The sequence below is a fragment of the Vombatus ursinus genome, unplaced genomic scaffold (assembly GCF_900497805.2).
Source record: "Vombatus ursinus unplaced genomic scaffold, bare-nosed wombat genome assembly UNPS02005236.1, whole genome shotgun sequence".
Lineage (NCBI taxonomy): Eukaryota > Metazoa > Chordata > Mammalia > Diprotodontia > Vombatidae > Vombatus > Vombatus ursinus.
In genome coordinates this window covers 3,429,871-3,455,844 of record NW_020945014.1, presented here as the reverse complement: position 1 = coordinate 3,455,844, position 25,974 = coordinate 3,429,871, and the positions used below count along the sequence as shown (strand labels likewise).

The following is a 25,974-nucleotide window of genomic DNA, read 5'->3' as shown; positions in this document are numbered from 1 at the left end:
AGGCCAGGGGAGGGTAAACATCTTGCCCAATATCATGGATAGTAAATGGCAGAGCTGGGATTTGAACCCAGGTCCTCTGACTCCAAATCCATCAATTTTCCCTGAACAATATGCCTCTCTGGTAAGGAGCTTGGCTTCAGGTCCCTAATTCTTCCTGGAGAGGGAAGAGGAGGAAGTCAAGAGGTAGCAGCCCATGCTGGGGCCCTTGTTTTCCCCAATTTATAAAATGTATAGACTTGAAAAGGGTGGGTGGGTTCCAGGCCTGGAGAAGTTTATGTCATGGGGAAAGTCAATGCATGGTAGCAAGAATCCAAGCCCTTCTTGCCTGGCTGGCCCTAAACAAATCTCATTCATTGATCAACTTATTGACTGATTCAACAAATATTTATTGAGCATATCCTAAGTATAGGGCCCTGAGCTTCATGTTGGGGAAGATATATGATGCTTTCATACAGCTTAGTCAGTCAAGGAAGAGGAGAATTGATTTGGTGACTCATGTATTCACATATGCAAATGCCTCTCTCCTTTCTTCTAGGTTTTAGATTTCTCTTTGGGGTGTTGATGTTTGTCCCTCTTCCTGTGCCCCACCCTGCCTATTTATTGCATGCAATATTTCTTTGTCCTTATAATCTCTTCAGTTTTCCAATTCTTTTCTCTACTACTTGGAATCCCTGCTGCCCATTCTCTGCTCCTTTCCACTTATCCTCCTTTTCTATGTTTCAGGGAGCAGTGACTGTCATAGGTCCCTGCGTGATGCTGATGGTGGGTGAACGGTAATTTGAGGAAGTATTCCTGTTTGGAAGGGGGAGGTGGGCATTGCAGAGAATCCTGAATGTGAGATTCTGTGATACAAGAGATCCTCGGCTTTAGAGATCAAAAGGACTTGGGAGAAGGGCTAACACAAATTCCCCATTTTATAGTTACTAAAACTGTGGCTCAGAGATGGAGAGATTCATGCTGAACATTAGACAGGTTATGTGTCATAGACCCCTTATTGTTTAATGTCCCTGTGAAGAGGTGAGGGAGAGGTGGTGGCAGAGCTCCTTTGTGGACATAGAGTACAACTACCTTAATGTTAAAGATGTTAAGAATCCGCTTCAAAGGTCCTGTCCGGCCAAACTGGTCTAGGACCGCCCAAGCATCATCCAAATGTCGTGCTGCTGTTAATCCTATGGTGAGGGCAATTCCCTGAAAGAGGACAAGAGAAGTAGGGATGCTGGTAAACTGCAGGTTCCCAGAACAAGACAGATTGGTCCAAGGTTCATGGGATCTTAGAGGAGAAAGGGCTTACTCCATGGGGAAACTGAGGCCTAGAGAAGGGAGGGGACGTCATTCCCCCTAGATAACACAGTGAGTCAGTGGTAAAGGCAGATATAGAACTCAGGTGTCCTGAATCCCTATCAAAATCAATAACATTCATATTGCTTTACATTTTACAATGTGCGTCCTCCTTACAGAAGCCCTATGAGATAGGCTATATAAATGTTATTTTTTTTTTTTTTTTTTTTTTAGGATCATTGATTTAAAGATGGGAGAGCTCTTAGAGGTAATCTAGTCCAATCCCAGAGTTTTACAGATGAGGAAACTGACACCCAGGGAGGTGAAGTGAGGGACCCAAAAGTCAATGCATTTTCCAGGATTGAGATGGCTAGGTAGAGCAACGGATAGAGTACTGTTCCTGGAGTCAGGAAAACCTGAGTCCAGATCTGACCTTAGACATTTACTAGGTGTGTGACACTGAGTAAATCATTTGACCTTTGTCTGCCTCAGTTTCCTCAACTGTAAAATTGGGATAAATAATAGCACCTATCTCCCAGGGTTGTTGTGAGGAAAGCATTTAGTGCCTAGCACATAATAAGTGCTTAATAAATGTGTGTTCCTTTCAACACCCTTCCCCCTTCCCTTTTCCTATTTTATAGATGAAGAAACTGAGGCTCTGAATGATGAGTGGTCTTCCCATAGTACTGTGGTTTTTAAAAAATAATTTTTTTTTGGCAAGGCAATCAGGGCTAAGTGACTTGTCCAGGGTCACACAGCTAGCAAGTGTTAAGTGTCTGAAGCTGAATTTGAACTCGGGTCCTCCTGACTCCAGGGCCAGTGCTCTATCCACTGCTCCACCTAGCTGCCCCATAGTACTGTGGTTTAAAAAAAAGATCAGGATATGAATTCATATATTTTGACTCCAAGTCTAGGGTTCTTTACATCATACCATATCATACTACATGAAACTCAGGACCTTACTGAATTTTAGGCCTCAATGATCAGAAGGTATTTGTGGGGACAGGGACAATTTTGTAAGGGGACAAAGGTCAAACTTGGAACTCCTATAAAGAATAGCAAGTTGTACATAATAGGTTTGCAGTTTTATGTCCAATCATCTTTGTTTTTTATTATATTATGTTATGAAAATGCTTATTTTATTCCATAAATTAAAAATAAAATTAAAAAAAATAAAAAAAAATTATACTATGGGACTGGCCACTTTCTAAGGATTGAGCACTTACTAGTTGATTCCCCCATTACATTGGCATATAGAGAAAAATGATGGGAAGGGCCCTGGATGCAGAATCAGGAAGCCTGTCTAAGGTAGCAAAATGGAGACAATAGGACTTGTACCTCCTACCTCATGGAATCACCATGAGGAAAATGCTTTGTAAATCTTAAAGCACTGCAGAGGTATGGACAGTTACCCTTTAGGTATGAGAATATGGCAAGTCTGCTGGATTTCCCCCTAAGGGCAGAGGTGGGTTAGTAGATGTTTAACATTTGGTTCTCTGGGGAAAAAATGTAAGCAGGACACATAGTTATAATTTTCTCTATCATTTTCTTACGTCTAGATAATAAATCAAGCCTCTGATTTGTGGTTTGCCTATTTCGGAAGTATAAATGCTCACGCTGAAAATTTAACAATTCACTCTAATGGGCTGGAAAGAGTTGGCTCCAGCACACCCCTGCTTGAGAGCCATGTGACCTTGCGTTTTACCTTATTTCTAGGGAAGTTGTTTGCACCTGGGGTAGCAGATATGGGATGAGGAAGATAAAATTAGATGACAAGGTATGCTTGGAATCAGGGCTTAGTTTCTAAACTTAGACCAGTCTGTGGACAGAGGCAGACCTTAGTCTGTGGCTGTGGGGAGAGTTTAGTCTAGGGTTAGGGTTAGACTTTAGCCTAGGACCAGGGTTAGATCTTAGTCTGTGATGATGGTCAAGGCTGGTCATAGGGTCGGCACTCAGTCTGGAGTGGGGGTTAGGGCCTAATCTGTGGTTGAGTTTAGGGCTCAGGCTGTGATGGGAGTTTGAGTAAGTCATCTTTAGTTAGGGATAGGGTTCAGCCAGTGAATGAATTAGTATTCAGTTTATGACCAAACGATCAGGTATATTTTGTGAATAGATGAGTTCTTCACAGTTAGACGTGCACTAGAACAGTCTGGGATAGCTATTGATATGATCACCTCTCTCTGTTGCAGGGACTGATGGGATGTGTCCAGAAGTGACCTGAGGTGTTTCCTGACCATGGAGCTGTTGTTGGCTGCTCGGAGAATCATCCCATAGTAGATGAACAGGAAAGTCTGAGAAAGGTACAAGGTTAGAGTTATACAGGGAATTACCACCTGATACCTGGGCCAGAGTGAGGAGAAGGCCTAGGTGTTCTTTCAAGTATTAAGTGCCTACTATAAACGAGACACTGTGCTAGGTGTTAGAAATTCAAAAGGAAAAAAGTGAAGCAGCCCCTGGCTTGAAGGGGCTTACATTCTCCAGAGGGATATAACGTTCAAAAAGATAAGATAAACTGAGGAAAGGGAGAACACCAGGAACTTAGGGGCTAGGGCTAGGGATGGCATTGTGGGGAGGTTACAGCTGAGCTGATCCTTGAAGGAAAATAGATATTCTGAAAAATAGAAATGAGGCGGGAGGGTCCTTCTTGGCATGGGAAATAGTCTGTACAAGTGCACAGAGAAGGAAAATGGAGTGTCGGGTTTGGGAAACAGCTGGAATGGCTGAAATGAAGAGTTCAGTGAAATAAGCCTAAAAGGAAATAATCATTTATTATTAAGTACTTATTATATGCCAGACACTGTGGAAGGACTTCACAAATAGTATCATATTTGACCCTCACCATGATCCTGAGAGGTAGGCATTATTATTATCCTCATTTTACAGTTGAGAAAATGGAGGCAGACAAAGGTTTAAGTGACTTGTCCAGGGTCATATAGTTAGCAATTGTTTGAGGCTGGATTTGAACTCGGGTCTTCCTGACTATATACCTAGCACTGTATTTACTGCACCACTTAACTGCTTGGAATGGTAGGTTAGAGGCCCTTCCCGCAAAGCCTTCCCTGAGATCCTAATGAATAATGATAGCTAACATTTAAGTAATGTTCTAAGACTTACAAAGCTCTCAACATGCATCTTCTCATTTGAGCCCAACCATCACCTGGGGAGCAGACAGTATGTTTTTGCAGATGACAAAAAGCCGCTGACATTTATATGCAGTTTGATGATATGTGGTAGAGTATAGGTGTTAGTTTTCACCTCTGGGGGGGGGGCGCTGCAGGACAGAGTACCAAACTCCACACAATGCCTTCCTTTATAGAAGGTAGAAACTGGACTCTCAGCTCACTCTGCTTTGTGTCTGCTGCTCTTCAACTCCTTGGAACAAGATGCCCCCATGACTGGTACTACCTGGCGTTCTCTCTCTCTCCTTCCCTGCCTCTTTTTATGTTCTGTCTCCCCCCTCTAGATTATAAGCCCCTTAAGGGCAGAATCTATCTTTCTTTTAATTAATTGTATCCCCAGTGCTTAGCACAGTGGCTGGTACATAGTCAACATAAAGTAAGGTAAGTAAAAAAGTAAAGTAAAGTGAGTTTTATTTACATAGTAAGTAAAACGAATGTTTATTAGATTAGATTGTATTGGAGTACACCTTCCAACCTCTAACTTTGTTGTCTGAAACATCAAGGATATAAAAATGTAGAAGGCACAGGCAGAGACATAGAGGATTATAGAATTTAGAGATGTGTGCAGGGCTATGCTCGTAAATGTATAATAACCATCATTTTGGGAAAAAAAATTTATATATGGACACACACTAATTTGCATTGTTAGAATTTTCTCCATCACTGTAAGTCTAGACAATCAACAAAACAATAAATCAAGCCTTGATTTGTAGCATTTGTCCATTTTTGAGGTGTGAATGCTCACATTGAAAATTTAATAATTGGCTCCAGTAAACCCTTCCCAACTGGCTCTAGTGCACCATTGCATGGAAGAGACCTTAGTGGTCCTTTAGTCCCACCCCCTGAGTTTCTAGATTGTTGAAGCTAAGAGATAAACAGAGTATCTATTTGGGACAAGACAATAGTTTCATGCCAGTGAGAGAAGGGAGGGAGGCCAGAGAAGAGAAACAGGAGGCAGAGAGAGTGAAGGAGACACTGAAAGATCAAAAGCATAAAGAGTGAAATAAATTGAAGAGTGATAATCAATCAACAAGTATTTATTATGAGCCTACTATGTGCCAGGTACTGTGTTAGGTTCTGGGGATATGAATACAAAAAAGTGAAACAACCCCTAGTTACAGTGAACTTACATTCTAGTGGCACAGATAAGAGGTATGTATAAAAAAGAAAAAAAATATGTATACACACATATAAGGTTAATGAATGCATATATACATACATATAGACATACACACAAAGTAGTTAAGTACAAAAGCAGCTAGGTAGTGCAGTGAATAGAGCGCTGGCCTGGAGTCAGGAGAACCTGAGTTCAAATTCAGCCTAAGATACTAGCTGTGTGACCCTTGGCAAGTCCCCAGTTTCCTCAACTCAGTCTACCTCAGTTTCCTCAACTGTAAAATGAGCTGAAGAAGGAAATGGCAAACCACTCTAGTATCTTTGCCAAGAAAACCCCAAAGCGGGTCACAGAGAGTCAGTCATGACTGAAACTACTCAACAACACCACCTTCCTTCCCTAGCATAGTACTCTGCACACAGTAGGGCCTCAATAAATACTTGTTGATTTGAAAAGGCAGGACGTGCTAAGTGTCCACCGAGTTACTATTGCTGCTGCTTAAGAATCGTAGAAGGATTCAGAGAAGGAAGAGATGAAGGTGTCCTAGAGTGGCCAGAGAAGTTCCTGCCTTAAGAAGTAGGACGAAAGCTAGGCCTTGAAAGCTGGGTAGGATTCAAAGATGGAGAGGAAGGAGGAATGGCATTTGAGGCGATGCAAAGGAAGGCAACATTGCTCATGCCAAAGGTGTAGGCAAGGCCTTGCTCCTTTCTTTAGAGCCCCTCTCACTCTCAACCTCCCACTCTAACTGAGACTCATGAGGGCAGTGTGGTCTAGTGGAAAGAACAAAGGATAGTTGTTGAGGTATCTTTCTTGAAACATGTAAAGACATGAAAACATGAAATATGCTATCAATCTCCAGAGAGAGAGCAGACAGACCCAGATGAAAGCATATTTTCTTTCTTTGTTTCCTTCTTTTTCTTTTTTTGTTTCTGTTACTTTCTTTGTTTCTCTTTTTGTTTGTTACTTTTTTCCTTCCCCTTTCTCCCTTTCTTTCTCTTTCCTATTTTTCTTCCTTCCTTCTTTCTTTCTCTTTCCTTCCCTCTCTTTTCCCTTCCTTTCCTTCCTTTCTCCCTCTCTTTTTCTTTCTTTGACTTTCTTTCTTTTCATTTTTCTCTTTCTTCTTTCCCTTCCTTCCTTTTCTTTCCTTCTTTCCTTTGTTCCTTCCATCCCTTCTACTCTCTCCTTCCTCTTCCTTCTTTCTCTCTTTTTTCTTTCTCTCTCTCTTTTTCTCTCTCACTCTCTCTCCTCTTTCTTTCTTTTTTCTTTCTTGACTAATGCAGAAATTTGTTTAGCATGACCATACATATATGTAATTATTTTTGCCTTCTCAATGGTTAGTGGAGGTGGAAAGAAAGAGGAAGAGAATTCAGAACCAAAAACAAAATAAAATTGAATTTAAAAAATAAAGAGAAAACACACAAGAAGGTCCAAAAGATGCGCACAGATAAGAAGGACAACTTTGAAAGTTACCCGTTGAAACTGCTTTAAAATAAAACCAAGTTATACATTATAGAGGACTGCAATTTCATGTATAATCCTCTTTAGTTTGTTCTATTATGTATATGGAAATGCCCATTTTATATGGTGTTTGTTAAATCAGAATTTTAATAAAAGGGAAAAAGGGAAGTAGTCAAACAACTTGGATTCAAGCCTTGGCTCTGATATGAGTTGTGTGGCCCTGAGTGGGATGCTTTACCCTCCCCACGTAGTCTGTTTCCTTATCTATAAGATGCTATTCCATTGTTTCAGTCATGTCTGACTCTTTGTGACCCCATTTGGGGTTTTCTTGGCAAAGTGATTTGCCATTTCCTTCTCCACCTTATTTTACAGATGAAGAAATTGAGACAGAGTTAAGTAACTTGCCTGGGGTCACACAGCTAGTAAGTATCTGAGGTCAGATTTGAACTCAGATTTTCCTGACTCCAGGCCCAGAGCTCTATTCACTGTGCCCATCTGTAAAGTGTGGGACCATTTATACATTACCTACCCTACAGGGAAATTATGAGCAAAGTATTTTTGTAAAACCCCAAATGCTATGTAATTATGAACTATAATGATATGTGATGGTTCCCCCATCAGAGGAGGTTAAATTGGAGGGTGGCCAATTTATTTTCCTTCCCAGTGTGTATCATGGCATTAGGTAAATGGAGATGCCGTGTCCTCAGGTAGGGGAGTAGAAGAGGCAGTGAATGTTAGGGTGGAGAGAAGTGGAGATCTCTGAAACAAACCTTTTCTGGATTTTGCTCCATGTAAGTCTGGTCAGGTCTGGTGACAGCAAGCATTAGTGACTTTGCCCATCCATCTACTGTTAAGAACTGAACAGACCTGGCTCCTATCTGTGGGCAGATATTAAGAAGTCATTGAGATGGCAGATTTGAATCTCTCCCCTATCTGAGCTGGGTGAGAGGGAATCAAGGGTTCCCTTTTTTTTTTGCCTCAACTAGCACCCATACATCTCCCCAATGTCAGGTTTTCAATGCCTTGAATCATCATATCGCTCACTTTCTTGTCTTTTTTTTTTTTTTTTTTGGTTGAGGCAATTGGGGTCGTGACTTGCCCAGGGTCACACAGCTAGTAAGTGTCACGTATCTGGTCTGAGACCGGATTTGAACTCATGGCCTCCTAGCTGCCCCCTCTTGTCTTCGTACCCACAATTCTACCCTTAGATCTTTTAAATCTGAGTTTTTTTTTTCATTTGACACATAGGACAAGGCTTTCTCAGTTTCTTCACATCCCAGTCACTATCACAGCTATCAAATGACACCTTCTAGACGTGTTATTGAGGGGATAGCTTGCTTTCTACAAGAAATATAGGGTAGGACTCCCTTCATCCAGAGATGCAGTCCCAAGGAGTCCTGTGGACTAGATGGAAGTAGATTACTTTCTCTTCACACAATGGGGTCAGACTACCTGTGTTCCAAACTAACTCCTGGATGGCACAACTTTTTTTTTTAAAGCTAGAGATCTATTGTTATTTTGTGATTAATAAACCGTCAAATTGGCTATGACACTTTCCCAAACTAGGTACCACCATTCACCAGTACAGAAGGTGGTACTTAACCTGATTGAGGAACAAGGCAGAAAGAGCAGACATGTGAATATCATTGGTAACTCGATTTACACTCTTCGTGTCTGTGTACTGCACATTATTCTCACCAAGGTAAAGTGTCCAAATAGATTAGTGGGGCAATATGGGATGGCACAACTTCTAATGAAGATAGGATTGTCTTACTCTTTGGGAGAGAAGAGAGTTAGTTTAAAGATACATGATAAAAGGTCCATGACCTCGTTTGAACATAAGAGTAGGTGAGGCATCAATCAGGTGTTAAGGGATATTTTTTCTTGATTTTTACTTACTCTATTCCCTTTTTTCTGGCAAACCAGGCAGTAGCATCTTGGCTGTGTCCTTGGTCTTTCCCTTCTGTATGGCCATAAGAGAGGAAATGTGGCCCAACCTTGCTAGCTATTTTAGATTTGCTTAAATCTGGAGTTAAGTTCAAGGAGAACAGGTCTGGTTGCAATTTTTTTCTTCCCCTCTCTCTTCTTCTCCTAATTCCCTATCCTCCCCCCCATACCCTTTTCTCTTTCTGTCTGTCTCTCCTTGTCTTTGTTTCTGTCTGTTCTCATAGGTGATGGGAAGTGTACATGGCCTCATGTTCAGGCAGGCTCCACTGTTTCTAGAATAGATATCATTACTATTCCATTGGCATCCTCTTTCCAGGAATAATCATGACATATTTCTAGGATTATTATTAATTATTCTATTTACATTAAAAAGGAATAATTTTTTATGGACTGCATGCTTGTTTGTGAGCTAATCATCCATGAGCTGGGTGTTCCCATTACATTTTTCTCTTTCTTGAGCAAAATTGTGGATTTATTTTGTGGAATTTAGTTTCCTGGTATTCTGTGTCTAAGCCTTAAGATTATAAGCCTTCAACAGATTTAGGGCATAGCAGACTCGATAACATCTAGTACAAGTTTTTTTTTTGGAGGGGGGGTTTCCCCTCTTAAAGCAGACTCGTTAAAACAGACCTAATGATGAGAAGCTTCCTAATGGAAATGTTCCATAAGGGATTAGGTAAATACCTGCAGGGGGGGGGGTAGGGGGGGAAAGGGGCTGTAAAAGGGATGCCTATTTGGGAAGGGAAGCTGGGTTAGGTGGTCGCTAAGGTTCCTTCCAGTTGTGAGGTTCTAGCATTTGGTTACTGATCCCCAAACCTAAAAGGAATGAGAAATGTGATAGAAGGAGATCTGGGGGAATGCAGGTTTGAGAGGACAAGGTGGCTTGGCATTTTGGTGATTCATCTAGCCTGCTCAGGTCATCACTTTTGGGGTTTGGTCAAAACCTCCTTGTTCCTACTTGTCTCCTATACGTGGTTCACCCTCATTGGCTCCAAAGCTCCTTTACCTGCTGCCCACCCTGCCAGGAATGTTTCCTCCCTTCCTCATCCTCTACCAAATCTCATGTCATGCTTCATAGGCTTTCGTGTTTAAAGGATAGAAAGCTAGAAGAGAGCTCGGAAGTTATCTAGTCCAACGACATCACTTTATAAATGGAGAAACTTTGGTTCAGAGAGAGGGAGAGAGCTCCCCAGCCAAAATTTGAACTCAGCTCTTCTGGTCTCAAATCCATCATACTTTCTGTTGAACCACAACTCCTCTCTCTTTCAAAACTCTGCTAAGCACTCTCCTTAAACTCCAGGCCTTTATTCAGCCACTTCTTACTCTTGCAGATTTTATCCTCTACTCTCATATCCCCATGTACCAATCTTGAAGGTTTGAAAAATGCTTTACATATTAACTCATTTGATCCTCACAATCAGCCTGGGAGGCAGGTGCTGATATTATTCCCTCATTAGGAAACTGAAGCACATCGGAGTTCAGTGATTTGCCTAAGGTCACATAGTTAACAAGTTTCTGAGTAGGATTGGAACTCAGGTCTTCCTGATTCCAAGTTCAATGCTCTATCCACAGTGGCACCTAGCTGCTTCATATTCACAAAGCAGACTTTTGCACTGACCAAGTTCACCAGGGTAGAGATTTGAAAGCATCACATACTTCACAGTAGGTAATTTCTAGGTCCTTGGCCTCTGAAGGTCAGAAAATCATCCTTTACCTTCCATAGACCCTCAAAGTCAATGCACAATTGCCATTTGTCTCTGACCCATGGAGCTGTGGATGATGGGCTTTCTAGGAGACTATTTGCATCATGAAGTATCAGAAAGAGCTCTGGATTTGGTGTCAGAGAGACCAGAGTCCAAGTTTCATCTCTGAGGTAGCTCGGTGGCACAGTGGGTAGAGCACAGCTTCTGAAGTCAGGGAGACTTGAGTAAAAATCAGTCATTTATAGCTGTGAGATCTTGGGCTAGCTAAATCTCCCTCAGCCTTAGTTTCCACATCTATGAAATAGGAGTTGTTTTGAGGATCAATTGAGATAATATTGTCAAATGCTTTGTAAACCTTAGCACTATATAAATGCTAGTTATTGTTGTTGCTGTTGTTATCTGTATGAGCATGTCACCACTCTGAGCCTCCTCTGTAAAATGGCTATAATACATGCAACACTCTCACAGGGTGTTGTGAAGAAAGTAGTTTGAAACACCATTAGAATGCTAAAGAAGTATTAATTATTATTATTGACATTATTAGCCATTCAGCTTGATATGTGGCCAGTTTTTCATACCTGAATCAGCTGTTCTTGCCAGTGATCTCTCTGTGTGGGAGTAAGTAGTTTATCTGTTGCAGAAAGACAGAAAAGACGCAGTGAGGACTGAGCCAGGGTTTAGACCTGCCGTAGATTGGTCCCCATTTTTCCTGATACTCATCCATCCCTCCGATTATCCGTCCATCCCTCCCTCCATGCATTCAGTAACCATTTGTTTAGTACTTTCTGTACTATGTGCAATCATGATAGTAGCTAGTATTTATATAGCACTCTAAGGTTTGCAAAGCACTTTACAGATATTATCTCATTTAATTCTTTCTCACAGTGATCTTCAGAGGTGGGTGCTATTATTATTCCCATTTTACCTATGAGGACACTGAGGTTGAGGGAGAGTAAGTGACTTGTTCAGGGTCACACAGCTGTTAAGTGTCTGATGCAAGATTTTAACTCAGATCTTCTTGAGTCCAAGTCTAGTATTCTATCCATAATATCACCTAACTGCCTAGTATCTGTGATTGACATTGGAAGGAGATAGCCAAAAGAAAGAATATATGGTTCCTGCCCTCATGCAGCTTTCAGTCTAGTAGGGGAGTTAGATCATGTAGTTGATGGAACAACAAATTCCATTGCCCAATCTGTGCCTTGGAGTGTCTATTCTCTTTTTCCAGTTTGACTCTGGCAGCAGACATGGTGCTTCAGTGGCAAAGATTCCACCCAAGGAGTCTGCACTCCCATGACAGTATGGGGAGAGAGTCCAAAGGAGTGAATTCCTGGAGATTGGAAATAATCAAATAGAGCTATAGATGTTTCTTGTAGAGGATGTCCATGCTTTAGGTAGGAGTTGGACTACATTTTATGAACTCGTGGAGGATTATATTGCTTGTTCTGGGTGCCACATTTTAGCAGGGACAAACCGGAAGCTAATCTAGAGGATGGCAACTGTGCCTGGTACTGGAAAGGCTGGGACAAAGGTCAAATGCTCTCCTAACTAGGGCTTTAGTTATCAGATCAAATGCCAAAGGGACCAGGGTCACAAATGATAGGACTGCCAAAGAGCATGCTCCAAGTGGAAGATTTCTGTTGAGTGTACCTTCTAGCATGCTGAGATATAGCTAGAGTGTGAGCCCCAGTATGGTTCATGGAGACTTAGGCCTTTGGTACCAACTACTTCTCCAAACCCTAAGCTCCCATGTTTAGAGAGGAAAACACTTGTATCAGTGCTGTCCTCTAGCATCAAAGGATACTGGAAAAAGGCTCCATCAGTTGTTATTTTTCCAGTTATGTTATCAAATTTTTACATTTCACTCCCTTCTAAATCCCTGCCCATCAGGGTTACTATATCTCCACAGGTAAAATTCTCCTATCCCTATCTATCTCTCCCCATAGTCTTATTACTGTATCACCTTTGACTTTATCACACTGTAATCCCTCTCTTCTGCCTTCCCTGCACTGTATGCTTTGGAATCTGAGTTTCATCATTAATAAATAACAATAGCACTGTTTACATAGTGTTTTGAGAGTTCCGTAAATTATGTGAGGTAAATGCTACTATCATTATTCCCACTTAACAGAGCAAGAAAATGAGGCTGAGTAAGGTTAAGTCACTTGCTCAAGGTCTTACAACTAGTATGGGTCCTAGAAAAGATCCAAACCTATGTTTTGCCCAGGGTCACATGGGTGGTTTGCATCCAAGACGGGATCCAAACCATAGTTTTCAGACTCAAGTCCATTCCTCTAATATACTGTGCCACCTTGCCTCTCTCCTTCATTCTAGAGTTCTCCACCCTCCTTCTAAATCTATCCTTTGCTGCCAAATCCTCCATTCCTCTAGTTTACCACATCTGTTCCTGGCCTCATTTATTCCCTTTGCAGCTTTGACTCTAGAGTTGACCAGTTCAACTTCATGTTGTCCTGCAATCTTGACTCCATTTGTCCTCTTGTCCTCCCTGCCATTCATCATCCCCCACCCCCTTGCTGTCATGAACCCTTAATCACCCTTAATAACCCTTTATGCTGCCACATCTGCTCCTTCATTGATTGCATCCATTATGCATCCAAGTTATTGAATCCCAATGGGACCCTCATTGACATAAAGAAAACCATTTGTACTTGTTTGCTTGCCCCACTCCTTTCCACAGCTGGTCCAAAACTCCTCCTTTTCTCCTTAAACCTCCAATGTCACTCTCACTTCTCTACCTCTCAGCAGATGGCCTTGGTTTCTCACTTAAAGAAAATAGAGACCATCAATCACACATTTCCTCATCTCTACTCCATACTTCTAAACCTCTCAACATTTTCATCCATCCTCTTTCTCCCTTACCCCTCTAAGCAAAGAAGTGGTCCTTCTCTTTTCCAAGGCTAGCCCCTCTATTCATATACCCTCAATTCTTCTGAGATATGAGATAATATTTATGAATGAGGTAATATTTATAAAGCACTTAGCACAGCACCTAGCAGCCTTCTTATTCTCCTCTACCCTCCCCTCCCTTCCCCTTTCCTCTTCTCCTCTCTCTTCTCCTGTCCTGTCCTCTCTCCTCCTCTCCTCTTCTCTACCTCTCTCTCCATTTTCCTCATATATTTACTGGCTCCTTCCTTACTGCCTATGAATATTGTTGGGGCTATTCCATCCTTAAAAATACCCTTCACTTGACCCTGCCATCACCTCAAGCTACCACTCTAGATCTCCCTCTTCCCTTTCAATGTCAGATTCTTGTAAAGAATTTCTTACACTTTCAGTCTCCACTGCCCTACCACTCACTCCTTAGTTCTTTTTTCAATCTGGGTTCTGCCTATGTACTGGAACTATTCTTCACCAAGGGTACCAGTGCTTTAACTGCTAAGCCCAATGGCCTTTTCTTAGTCATCCCATCTCCTTGACTTGTCTCTCTGTAGTCTGTGACACTGATGACTATTCCCTTCCTTTGGACACTCTCTTCTCCCTTAGCTTGTGACATTACTTCCTCCTGGTCTTCCTACCTCCCTGAACATTTTTTTCTCAATCTTCTACTTTTCTGATTCTTCAGCCATTTCTTGCCATCTAAGTATGGTTGTCCCCCAAGATTCCGTCCTGAGCCTTCTCTCCTTTATATTTATTTTCTTGAAGATTTTATTAGCTTCCAGAGCAGGTGATTCCCAAATCTATATATTTAACCTTATTTATCCTCCCTAACTCCAGCCTTCCACTGCCTGATTCCAGATCGACACCACCTAATTAATGCTCCATCAACATCTCGAACTCAACAGGTCCAAAATGGAATTAATTAACTCCCCCCCAAGCCCACCCCTCCTCCAAACTTTTTTTTTTATCTTTTCTGAGGTATCACTATCCTCCCATTCACACAAGTTTGTCTTTGTCTCTTTCCTATTTATCACCACTCCTTTATCTAATCCACTAACAGCTACCATTTATATAGCACTTACTCTGTGACAGGCACTATAATAAGCACTTTACAATTATCTCCTTTGATCCTCAAAACAATCCTGGGAAGTAGGTATTATTATCCCCATTTTACAGTTGAATAAATTGAGGCAGACAGCAGTTGTATGACTGGCTCAGGGTCACACAGTAAGTGAGACCAGATTTGAACTCAGGTTTTCCTGACCCCATGCCCAGTCTTCTATCCACTGTGCCACCTAGCTGCTATAATTGGCTGTAATTCTGCAGAGGGTGGTTGACAGTGTGAACATCAAATAGGAGCATTCTTGATCCTGTCTTTTAGACCTGCCACCCTGTGAACTGAACACCAAACATTGGGGACCACTAAAGTCACATAGGAAGAACCAAACCATTGGTAGAGATGATGCCCAGCACATAGAGAAGGCTGCGATGGGGGAAAATGCCAGTTAGGAAATCTTCCTCGATCTTGCTGAATACTAGATTCCAAGAGTGTTTGCACATAGCCAAGAGCACGTTGCTGGCAGCATCCTGATAAATATCTTCTAGTTCCTAGAGCAACAGAGGGGGAGGGGGAAAACCTGATTAAGACGAGCATGTGGGGCAGAAGTCTGATGAGTCAAATGATAGTCACTGAGCATCTAACAGCATACATAGTGTTTTATATGTGCTATCTGTATAGTACACACATCTCAGTAATCAATCAACAAATATTTATCAAGTGCCTACTATGTGCCAGGCCACTGGACCAGGCTCTGGAGACACAAAGAGAAAAGTAAAAGAGTCCCTGCCCACGGGAAGTTTGCATTCTAAGGACAGAGACAACATGCACATATAGAAATATACACAGAACAAATGCAAAATAAATATAAAGTAATCACATATAATGGGCTTATTGAGGAAAGAGGGCATTACTGGCAGCTGGGGGAAACAGCAAAAGCTTTGGGTAGAATGGGGTATTTGAGCAACCTTTAAGGGTGCCATGAAGATAACCAGGGGACACAGTAGGCAGAATGCCAGGCTTGGAGTTAGGAAAACCTGAGTTCAGATTCAGTCTCAGGTACTTACTAGCTATGTGACCTTGACCAAGTCACTTAACTTCTGACTGCCTCAGCTTCTTCATCTATAAAGTAGGGATAATAACAGGATCTACCTCCCAGAGTTATTATAAGGATCAAATGAGATGATATTTGTAAAGCACTTAGCACAATGCCTGGCACATAGTAGGCTGTATATAAATGTTAGCTATTGTTATTATGATTATTCAAAAACAGAGGAATTCTATGAGATAGAAATGATATATTATCACTATGATATAATCCTTATCCAAAGGACACTATGGCATAGACTTGGAGTCAGAGGACCCAGTTGTGCATCTCATGTTTCTGACATATACTGGCTGTGTGACTGTGGGCATGTCATTTAGAGTTTCAGTGTCATAACTACCTTTCTAAGATGATAAGTTGCAGAATAGATGTAGAGAGAATTCTGTCTTGTAGAGATAATTTCCTCATCAGAAGTTTCCCAATGCTCATGCAAAGGTCTGGACGATATATACACACATAACACACACACATGCTTTCATTACCATTGTACAGATGGGAAAACTGAAGCCTGTAAAGGTGAAATCCCTTCCTCAAGAATGCTTCCTGGGGTACATTATTGGTATGAATGAAGTAGCTATTTGGTCTCACTGCTTTCTGAGGCTAGCCATGGACAGAGGTTTCTCCATCATCTTAATCTGCATCCAAATTCAAGGAAGGCATTGAACTGTCTCAGTAGAGAGAGCTAGGGTGGCATTGTGGGAAGAACACTGGCCAGGAAAGAGTTTCTTGCATAGGCCTGGATCTGGAGTTCACTTACTTCTAGGATAGCTGCAGTGTAGTGGAAAGGACCCTATATAGTGCCCTGGAGTCAGAGAACATTCATTGATATCTTGATTCTGACACATTTGTTGGTCATGGAATGATGTGGGAGTCATTTTACTTTTTACGTCTTTGAGACTCGGCCTCCTCTTCTGTAAAGTAGGAATATTAATACTTATCCTATATCTCTTACAAGACTGTGGTATGGAAAATGTTTTGTCAACCTTAAAAAAGTATCTAGTAATGTGAATGATTATAATTATTACTAATATTACTATTATTAGATAATACCATTATTACTAATTACTATTACTACTATTATTTCTTGTTCAGTCATTTCAGTTCTGTTTAACTTTTCATGATCACATTTGGGGTTTTCTTGGCAAATGGTTTGCCATTTCCTTCTCCACCTCATTTTACAGATGAGGAAACTGAGGCAAATCATGTTAAGTGACTTGCTCAGGGTCACACAGTTAGTAAGTGTCTGAGGCTGGATTTGAACTCGGGAATATCAGTCTTCTTGGCCTGGAACTCTATCCACTACACTACCTAGCATACCTACTACTAATATTACTACTATTATTATTATATACTACTACTACTACTACTACTGCTACTGCTATTGTTACTACTGGTATGTGACTTTAAACAAGTCGTTATCTTTGGACCCTCAATTTCTTCATTGGTAAAATGGGGATAGTCATTTCTATGCTACCAAATTCATAGCACATTTGTGAGTGTTAATTGAGTGTGTGTGTGTGTGTGTGTGTGTGTGTGTGTGTGCAGGTAATTTGTAAGCTGCCAAGCATTATTTCTCGATGTAAGGAATAGTTAGAATTATTTAAGCAAAAATATTTATTAAACTCCTACTGTGTAGAGTAGTATGTTAGATACTACAGGAGATACAAAACTTAGATAGGACATATTCCTTCTTTTCATGGAGCTAACTGTATGATGGAGGGTATAACACTGCAAATTAATACATGACAGGTGCATTTGAAAGGTTCAAAGTGCTATCCAAGCTCTGAGGCAGCAGAGGAAGGTTGTTAACTAGCTAGAGAAGGCTTCCCTCAAGTTGACATCTGCCCTGGTTTTTGATGCAGGGGTGGGATTTCAATAGGTGCAGTGAAGGGCAAATTCATTGCAAAGGCTGAGAATAATCTGAGCAAAGGTACAGAAATGAGAAAGTGCATTGCATTTAGGGGCCAAAGGGTGCTCCAGTGAACCAGACCACAGGGTATGGGGAAAGAAGAGAGTTATGACATCAGTCTGGAAAGGTAGGGTACCAGATTGTGGAAAGCCTTGAATGTCAGGCTAAAGTGTGTTTGGGATTTCCTCTACAGCAAAAGGGGCTTCCAAAAGTTTTTGAGCAGGAGAGTGACATGACCAATAAATTTAATCTGGCAGCATATGAAGGACAAACTGGAGGTAACGGAAATAAAGGAGGTGGAGATGGGAAGGCCTGCTGGGAAGCTATTGTAGAATAGTCCATGCTTGTACCAGATGGTGACAAAGGGAATAATGAGGAAGAAGGGATATGGGAGAGAGAGATGGCAGAACTTGGTGACTAAATAGATATGGGAAATGAGGGAGTAGGGTCAGTGATAGAATTTTTAGGATTTCCACTATGGCAGTCTGAGTAAACAGTGATGTCACTGAAAGAAATAGTGAAGTGAGGAAGACCAGCTTTGGGGGCATATAACTAGACATTTCATTTGACACAAGCCCTTACTTTGAATATCTGAAGGATTGTAATGTGGAAAGAGGATTAGATTTGTTCTTGATTCCCAAAGGAAACAAACCCAGAGGCTTACAGGAGTTACAGGAGAAGTTACAGGAGACTCAATAAAAGGAAGAACTTTCTAACAATATGAGCTGAAGTGGAAGAGATTGGCCATTATTCATAACTGGGTGTATGTAGCCATGGGCTTTTGTTGCAAGACTCCATTACCAATGTAGGCAGCAGGAAAGAGAGAACATTCTCTTTGTTACAGTAACCCACCCCTTCCTTGCCTAGGTTACCTCATATTTCTAAAGGGCTTTAAAGTTTACAGGCCCATTCCCTCAAGTATCCTAATGAGGTATGTAGTGTAGGTCTCATGATCCCATTTTACTGGTTCTGGAAACTGAGGCTCAGAGAGGTGAGGTTACCTGTTCAAAGTCATTTAAAAGCCAAGAAGTTGAAAACCTTCCTTCATTGTTGCCCTTTAGTCACAGTCTTCCTCTTGGGACTTCACTTAGAATATATTTATCATGTAACGGTGGGTATCATAGACTGTAGGCTACTTGAGAATAGACTGTTTCTTATTTAAACTTCACATCCTAAGAGCCATGTTAAACATATAGTAGGTGCTTAATAAATGAATTTCAGCCCAGGTCTACTGATTATGAGTCCAGTTGTGTGAGTGTGTGTGTGTGTGTGTGTGTATGTGTGTGTGTGTGCATGTGCATATGTGTATGTGAGCATAAGTATGTATGTATGTGAATGACTGTGTGTTAGTGTATTTTAGATGGAGGGGAGGCTTTCTGCCTTCAAAGGTCCCAGGTTAAACCTCTTACAGAAAAGGTCCTTACCGTGGTCTTGGTCATGTTTTCCAAAGCAAGCCCAATACATCTTTCTCCCCAGTCTTCCTGGATTTGCGGAGCCTCGAGGATGATGCACTCAAGGATCTGGAATAATCGGTATCTATGCTTGGCAGAAAGCTGTAGGTGACACAGAGAGAAAGTCACTAAGGACCAGAAATGTGACTTGACAAGGGGGAGATTGTAAATGACCCTAAACTTCAACAACTGCCTTCCTGGGTAAGATTTGTAGGTCTCTGGGGAAGGCTCCTGCTCCAAACTTCTCTCCCACTGGTTAGACATGCCCACCATTGTAATTTATTAAAAATAGTGCTAGATTTGATCAAGAGACATGTGTCTGAATTCTAGGTCTGATATTTGTGATTGAAATCTAACTTTTTTCATCTGTAAACTTGGAATAATAAGTTTAAGATGATATGGAATAATTTGTTGTCATTAGTAGTCTGGACATGTGGTTTCATTGGTAGAGGAAGCAAACTTTTTCTAGAGGGCTTAGAACATTAGAAATTTATCTACAACTTGTAGTCTCTGTCTTCTCTAGTGAACCCAAGCAACAAATTCCTTTTGGGGAGTTCCAAACTCTTAGAGTAGTACTGGAGAGGGAAGGAGAATTATAATGACTATTGGTTATTATGAATCCTTTAGTTTGCTGCTACATTTTCTGTAGTATGGAATTAAAAGTAGTTCTGTGGCTGAAATACATTGTTAACTGGATGCTTACACAGTGCCTGAATGACCTTTCACCCATTTTTGAGACCTACCCATGAGTTATAGAGATTTCTAGAGGCTACTCTGATTGGGGACAAATAAGGCAAAGAGTGCATTTTAAGAAGCTCCCAAGACAGAACAAGGTATGTAGAAACCTAGAGTATGAGGCACTGGGCCACAGGTTACACAAGACATGGGACACAGGCTAATCATACATGATGCTCATGTTGAGAGATAGAGACAGATTATATATATATACATATATATACATATATGTATATGTGTGTATATATATATATATATATATGGACAGAGAGAGAGAGAGAGAGAGAGAGAGAGAGAGAGAGAGAGAGAGAGAGAGAGAGAAGTGGTGACAAGTCAACAGAATGAGCCAGAGTAAATGGTGAATGCATTAAGGAGCAACCTTAAGCATCAAATAAATTGAACCATCCTGGGCAGCTAGTCATCTCTGGCTTGCTTATGATTGATGCATTTATTAAGTACATCTGAATAGACTGTTTGCTCTCAAGTATAAAGGAATGCACCTTCAGGCATGAGAGAAGCAATAGACAACTCAAAACCAGACTTGTCCTAGCAGACCTGACCATTTTCTATTTGAACTTACATGGGCCATGATATAAGGAGGAAGGTAACAAGCATTTATTAAGTATCTACTATGTGCCAGCCACTGTGCTGAGCACTTTACAAATATTATTGCTTTGATTCTCCCACCAACCCTACGTGCTATTGTTACCTCCATTTTGCACCTGAGGAAACCAAGGCAGACAGAGGTTAAGTGACTTGCCCAGAATCACACAGCTAGTAAGTGTCTGAGATATAGCCCAGGGTCAAGACAGAAGACTAGAACCCAGAACAACTAAGTCACAGAAATGTGCATGTCCTCAATATATCCTTTGTTGGATATTAATAGCAGACTTGTTAGATCAATTCTCTGAGAATAAGTCATATGTACGTCTCTTCCTTGAATCCATAAACAAACTATTCCAAATTGTATTGAATAGTTATAAAACAGAAAGCTACACAAGGTCTGAGGGGGAAAGTCATTATCAAAGCAGAGGATCAGGGAAATCTTCCTGGAGGAGGCGGCCTTTGAGTTGTAATTTAAAGGATGAGTGAGAAGGAAACATTTTTCAGTTTGATATAGGAGTATAGTTGAGACAGGTTAAATTTTGGGTGATAGTGTGATAAACAGGCAAAGATGGCAAACAAAAGTGTAGGATCAGAGATACCAAGTGGAAGGAGAATCACAGACAGGCATTAGAGATCAAGCAATGATAATTAAGTACTTAAAATGTCAGGCACTGTGCTAGGCTCTAGAGATACAGAGACAAAATGAGAACCTGTATCTACTCTCAAAGAACTTATAATTTAAGGTTAAGGAAATGATATGTTCATATACATGTATATATATGTGTGTGTAGATGTATATATGTTAGGTAAATGCAAAATATGTACAAGATAGTTTTGGGTGGAAAGTAGTAGAAGTGGAATACAAAAGACTTCAGGTAGAAGTCAACAACAAACATTAGAAGAATGTATCTGTGTTAAGTCTTGAAGGAAATGAGGAATTCAAAGAGATGGAAGTGAAGGTGTGCCTCCAAGGCATGGGCTACATCCAATGCAAAGGTATTGAGACAGGAGAGTTGTGACTCATGTGCCCAGAGTAGGTAATGAAAGCTGGGGATGTAAATAACGTTGCTAAGGAAGAAATATAGAGAGAAAAATGCTTATATCAGAACCATGGACAGCACCAACATTAAGGACATTGGAAGAAGAGCCCACTAAAAAGATGGGAGAAAAAAAACAAACCCTGAGACTTAAGAGAACTGAAATGATTTGTTTATGGTGACACAGCTAATAAATGAGAAGCCAGGACTTGGTCCAGGCCTTCTGACTCAAAGGCTAATTATCTCATTTCTGGAGTCACCATCTAGAGGTCCTTCATCTAGATGATAAACCACGTGAGAACAGGGGCTATGCCTGCTTTTGCCATGTACCACGTAATACCTTGCACATGGCTTCATTCCCAATGTGAAAATGCTGACATGAAACCAGATTAATGATTAGTTGAGGAAGGCTTAAAGATTAAGTGGTGGGTCACCCCCTCATTTTTTAGAAACAGAATCCAAGGCTTGGCAAGGGGAAGAAATTTGCCCAAGGCTATACAGTGAGTCTATGGTAAAGGTATGAGTACTATCTAGGTCTCTCTTGATTTTCCAAGCCTGGAGCTCTTTCTTCTTGGCCAAGATGCATCTCTTAAAATGACTCATTTTCAATGTTCCTACCTCTAAGTTGTCCATGAAGTAATCGTTGATGGTCTCTAGTACCATGTTCTGCTCTATTTTAGCCATATTGTTGAGTTTCTTGGTTACCATTTTCACTTGGGGGATGTCAGAACTCCCCAAGTCCTGGAGAAGCTTAAAACAGATGGCTGAAATGGACAAGACAGGATGGAAAGGAACAGGGTTATGATGCAACATGGGTAGGGATAGCTAGCTGACTCTGAGCACTTGGTATCTTATCATTGATGCTAACTTAGGTGATCCTCTTTTACACTCTGAGAACTGAGTTTGTGTCTCTCTCTAGACATGTCCCTTTCTGCCCTGCCATTTTTAAAAATTACATTTTGTTCTTTTAAAAAAATTAACAAGTGTTTATTTTATCTCCCTTCTCCCCTCTTCTTCCCAAAAAGAAAGAAAAAGAAATAAAACCCTCCTAACTAATATTCATAGCAAAGCAAAACAAATTCCCACATTGGCCATGTCCAAAAATGCACGTCTCATTCTGCACCCTGAATCCGTGCATTGTTTGGAGATCTTAAGTCTATCCATTTTACCCAACTAAACCATTACTAGGCTTATACCTGTCAAAGAAAGAGCAAAAGGACCCATATGTATAAAAATATTTTTATAGGAGCACTTTTTTTTTTGGTGACAAAGACCTGGAAAGTAAGGGAGTGCCCCTCAGTTGGGGAATGACTAAACAAATTATGGCCTATACCCATAATGGGATACTATTGTACCCTGTTTTATAGTTAGATTCTTAAAGCTAGCACAGACCATAGTTCAATGTTCTCTTTTCATAGATGAAGAAACTGATACACAGAGAAGTGATTTGCTTGAGGTCACATAGTGAGCTAGTGCTGAGACTAGAACCCAGATCTTCTAACCCCTATAATTAAGAGCTCCTTGAACTATACTTTCCTGATTTCCCAGTTCCCCTCCAGGCTTAGAAGTTAAAGCAGCTGTTATTCACTCAGAGCTGTCTGTCTGGCATTCTCTCACTCTTCCATATTGTGAGTGATTGTTCAACCAGAGGCTCCCTTACTATGCTTGGGCCTGTAGGAGGTGCTCAGCCTCCTGCTCATTGATGAATTGAATGACCATAGGAAAGAGGGTTGGAGAGCATGCTGGGCCCAGTGACCTACCCCAAAAGTAACTCAAAACTAGTTATTGACCAATATTCCAGGTAGTATGTCCTAAAGAAATCAGTTTCCTCATTTGTAACATGAGGTTACATGATAAGGTTACATGACTTAATTCACCTTTCCTTAAAGATCAAATGACAAACCTAAAAATTAAGACCTTGCAAAAGGATTATCTATCCTCTGGCCTCTCCTCCTCCTCCCTCAAGGGGGCCCTATGGATATAGACCTGTGTATTTGCAGTATATGAGTTCCATGGAGCATATAGAAATTTATTTATGGGAATAATAAAGAATGACTGTGATTTTAACACACACACACACAGAGAAAGAACGAATGAGATATCCTGTATCAATGTCTTCTTGGCCTCAGAGGACAGAACTCTGATAGGTGGAAGATGTAAATTTAAGTTCAATGTAGGGAACCACTTCTGAACAATGAGAAAGTAGAATGGATAATCTCTAGAAGTAGTGAGTTTCCTCAACAGTGGGAGTTTTTAAGCCAAGACTAGGTATGATCACTTGTCTGGAATAATATAGAGATAATTAGAGAGGATTCTTGCTCAGGGATGGGTTGGACCAGAGAGGTTCCCAAAGTGTGTGATATCACCCCCGGGGGGTGTTGGAATGATCCAGGGGGGTGGCAATGGCCTCAGATACAATTGGAGAGCATTGAACAAAAATAAGGGGAAGGGATGGAAACATAATGAAAGAAGATAAAAAAAATTTGAAAATCATTTGTACACATTTCATTTGTTGTGTAACAGACTTAAAGTCATAGTGATTGCATTATTTTCCAAATAAACACACAAAACACAAGTAATAACCAATTGTTGGTCAAGTCCATTGACAGGTCTTAACAAGCAAGTGTTGGCAGGCAAGTGTATTGTGCATTGTTGGGAAATCTAGCATACATTGGCAGGAATACGTGTGTGTAATGACTTATTTGTAATATAATACTATACAGTTACATGATGCAATATTGAGTCATCAAAATTTCAATGTAGGGAAAACCCACAAATTTATAATAAATTATTAAATTTAAGATGCATCATTTAAAATATATTTTATATATTTTTGAAATGATGCAAATTAAAAAAACATTAAAGGGTTAAAGAAAGTAGATTTCCAAGGAGGTACTGAGTAAATTTTTTTTGAAAAGGGGGCAGTAGGTCAAATAAGTTTGGGAACCTCTGGACTGCTAAGGTTCCCCCTAGTTATAACGTTTTGTGAAATGAATCATAGATGTCAGATATTTATTCTTGTTTTTGTTGTTACTGTTATCATTATTATTATCTGTTGCATAATAATAATAACAATAATTGCCAGGCACTATGCTAAGCGCTTTACAATTATTATCTCATTTGGTTCTCACAACAACCCTGGGAGGTAGTTGTGACTCTGACACTGTACCATTTAGCTGCTCCTAACTTCAACTCCGGGGAGGAAATAAAAAGATGAGAAGTTACAGAACCCAACCTGAGTCTCAGGTATAGAGGCTAGAGATGACAGGCCCAGGTCTTACTTTGGGAAGTGATTGGAGTTGGGGTAGATGAGGAGATAGATGAGGCTCAAATGTATAAGACCAATTTCTAGAGAACTACCAATACCACAACTCTCCTCTCCGCATGCCCCTTGGGCTACTTTTTAGGAATTTTTTTTCCTCTTTTAAGAGTGCTCTGGGTGCTCTGGGTTTTCATCTGAATGGGATGGGGAGTGGGTGGATATATAGTACCATTTTCCCTGGGTATCATTAACCTTTCGGATTAGGCATGGCTCTCACATCTGCAAGAGATACTCCAGGTACTTCACATTCCATAAGAAGGGCCCAGGCCCCTCACTTTCTCTCAGGTGTCCTGAGCCCTTTCATAAATCCTAAGGAGCACTTGGACCCTTTACTAAAGTTGTAACTAGAAGGGGGTGACAGTGGCTTTGAAAGCACTGAAATTTAGAGAGAATAGTTTCTATTAGGCAACTTTCCAATCACCCTTTGCTCCTTCTCAGGTAACAGCCTTCCCAACGATAGCTTCATAGTGTGTTGAGGTCCTGCCTTCCACAACTCACCCCACTCTTCTTCTATGCGATCTCTGTATTTCTTACCATGAGGTAATATCCCAGGTCTCTGCCTCTGAAGTTAATATTTGGGTCTTCTCTCCATCAGAGTTGGTCTTAGCACCCATCTGCTTGCCCCTCAGTGCCACTTTACATTGCTTGCGCCAAGTGGTTAAATTGGAAATTAGCTCTCTTCCCTTCATATCCCTGGGGTCCCTCACTCCCTGAGGATGACTTAGAACTGAGGTTGGTATAGTCTCTCCCACTCTGTTACTATATCCCGTGTGTGTGTGTGTGTGGGGGGGGGATGATAGAAGATATCAAGATTCCAGGCTCACCTGAATTGTATGCTTCCTCCATGAATATTTTGTGGTCTTGTGGTACAAAAGCTACCTGACTGCTCTTGGACTTTTTCAGTGAGATGCTGGTGGGTTTGACCATACCTTCCCCACAGATGAAATCTTTATGGATGGGTTTACTAGGTTTTCTGTTGGGTGTTTTCCACTTTGAAGGGAAGAGGGAAGATAATCTGAAGTAGAAAGCAGAGCAGTGGGTATGTTAGCATCATGAACAGGGGTGGCAGAACACATCTAGGCTAGGCATCAATGATAGGCCATCAGGAGCTTCTCTTGCTCCTATTTTAAGGGAAGCCATTTTTGAAAGGAAGCGACATATACAGAAGCAGCATT

General features: G+C 40.9%; 1 protein-coding gene across 1 annotated transcript in view; it reads right to left on the bottom strand.

The window, feature by feature from the left end:
• Nucleotides 1-25,726, bottom strand: part of MROH5 (maestro heat like repeat family member 5) — a 101,563-nt gene extending 75,837 nt beyond the window's left edge. The window contains exons 1-8 of the mRNA XM_027845115.1: nucleotides 25,624-25,726; nucleotides 22,096-22,241; nucleotides 19,073-19,201; nucleotides 15,026-15,185; nucleotides 11,258-11,310; nucleotides 7,800-7,907; nucleotides 3,453-3,569; nucleotides 1,069-1,188 (exon numbers count right to left, since the gene is read on the bottom strand). Of these exons, the coding sequence (XP_027700916.1) occupies nucleotides 1,069-1,188; nucleotides 3,453-3,569; nucleotides 7,800-7,907; nucleotides 11,258-11,310; nucleotides 15,026-15,185; nucleotides 19,073-19,201; nucleotides 22,096-22,241; nucleotides 25,624-25,726 (936 nt within the window). The remainder of the gene's footprint in view (nucleotides 1-1,068; nucleotides 1,189-3,452; nucleotides 3,570-7,799; nucleotides 7,908-11,257; nucleotides 11,311-15,025; nucleotides 15,186-19,072; nucleotides 19,202-22,095; nucleotides 22,242-25,623) is intronic.
• Nucleotides 25,727-25,974: the final 248 nt, after the last annotated feature.